The sequence below is a fragment of the Sinocyclocheilus anshuiensis genome, unplaced genomic scaffold, assembly GCF_001515605.1.
Source record: "Sinocyclocheilus anshuiensis isolate Anshui unplaced genomic scaffold, SAMN03320099.WGS_v1.1 C32499800, whole genome shotgun sequence".
Lineage (NCBI taxonomy): Eukaryota > Metazoa > Chordata > Actinopteri > Cypriniformes > Cyprinidae > Sinocyclocheilus > Sinocyclocheilus anshuiensis.
In genome coordinates this window covers 1-1,047 of record NW_015617224.1, presented here as the reverse complement: position 1 = coordinate 1,047, position 1,047 = coordinate 1, and the positions used below count along the sequence as shown (strand labels likewise).

General features: G+C 54.8%; 1 protein-coding gene across 1 annotated transcript; it reads right to left on the bottom strand.

Moving 5' to 3' along the window:
* Positions 1-8: 8 nt before the first annotated feature.
* On the bottom strand, positions 9-1,030 carry LOC107682698 (forkhead box C1-B-like; the record flags this gene model as incomplete). The annotated part of the gene is made up of 2 exons (XM_016478864.1): positions 877-1,030; positions 9-782 (listed from the first exon to the last, which is right to left on the bottom strand). A coding segment is annotated over exon 2 (747 nt), but the record flags the coding sequence as incomplete, so codon positions are not given.
* Between the last annotated feature and the right edge of the window lie 17 nt (positions 1,031-1,047).

Genomic DNA, 1,047 nt, shown 5'->3' with positions numbered 1-1,047 from the left:
TGTTGTGGCGTTTGCGACTGAGGACTCCCGCTACACGCACTCCCACCGCTCCTGTCTGGACTCTCCGTTTTAGGCACGGTGCTGAGGGGTGAAGTGCTGTCCTGCGGGGGCGTGCAGGCCCCGTTCTCGGTCTTTATATCCCGGAGCTTCACTGGCTGCTGCGCGTCTTGCTCGCACGCTTGTCCCTGGCTGTCTTTGCCCTGCCGGTCCCGCTCCTCTCGGTCCCTCAGCACGTCCTTCTTCTTGAAGCGGCGCCTCCGTCGCAAGAAGCTGCCGTTTTCAAACATGTTATATGAGTCCGGGTCTAGAGTCCAGTAGCTGCCCTTACCAGGCTTCTTATCATCTCTTGGCACCTTGACAAAGCACTCGTTGAGCGACAAATTATGCCGTATGCTGTTCTGCCAGCCTTGCTTATTGTCCCGGTAATATGGAAAGCGCTCCATGATAAACTGGTAGATCCCATTCAGCGTGATCTTTTTGTCGGCTGAGTTCTGGATGGCCATGGTGATGAGCGCGATGTAGCTATACGGAGGTTTGACCATGTCCTTGGGCTGCTGCGCAGGGGCGTACGGCCCGTATGCGCGGGCCATGCCGCCGGGGTATTGCTCGTGCGCTGCGTGAGAGTACATGCTCATAGGCGCAGGCATACCGGAATATCCACCTCCGGCAGCGGCTCGATAAAAGCCTTGATCCCCGGTGATATAAGGCACTACGCCTAGAGGGCTTTGGCTAGACACGGGGTAGCGCGCCTGCATCGTACCCCTCTCTCCAACGCTCTCCTGCTGCGGACGAACACAGATAAAGAAGGTTAAAATCTAGGCAGACGTCTTAATTCACTTCGAGAAGAAAATTCATTCCGAAGTTCGTCACTTCCACCTTTTCCTTCAGTGTCTTGTCTCAAAACTTCTCATTCAAAGTTTCTTCCCAAGCGGATGTTCAGGTCTTCGCTGTCCAGGCGAACGAGAGGCAATGGTCTTACGTGGAGAAGGCAGTGAATAGGGAAAACCTGTGAACTTCCCGCATCCGTCACTTCACAGGGACTTTTTC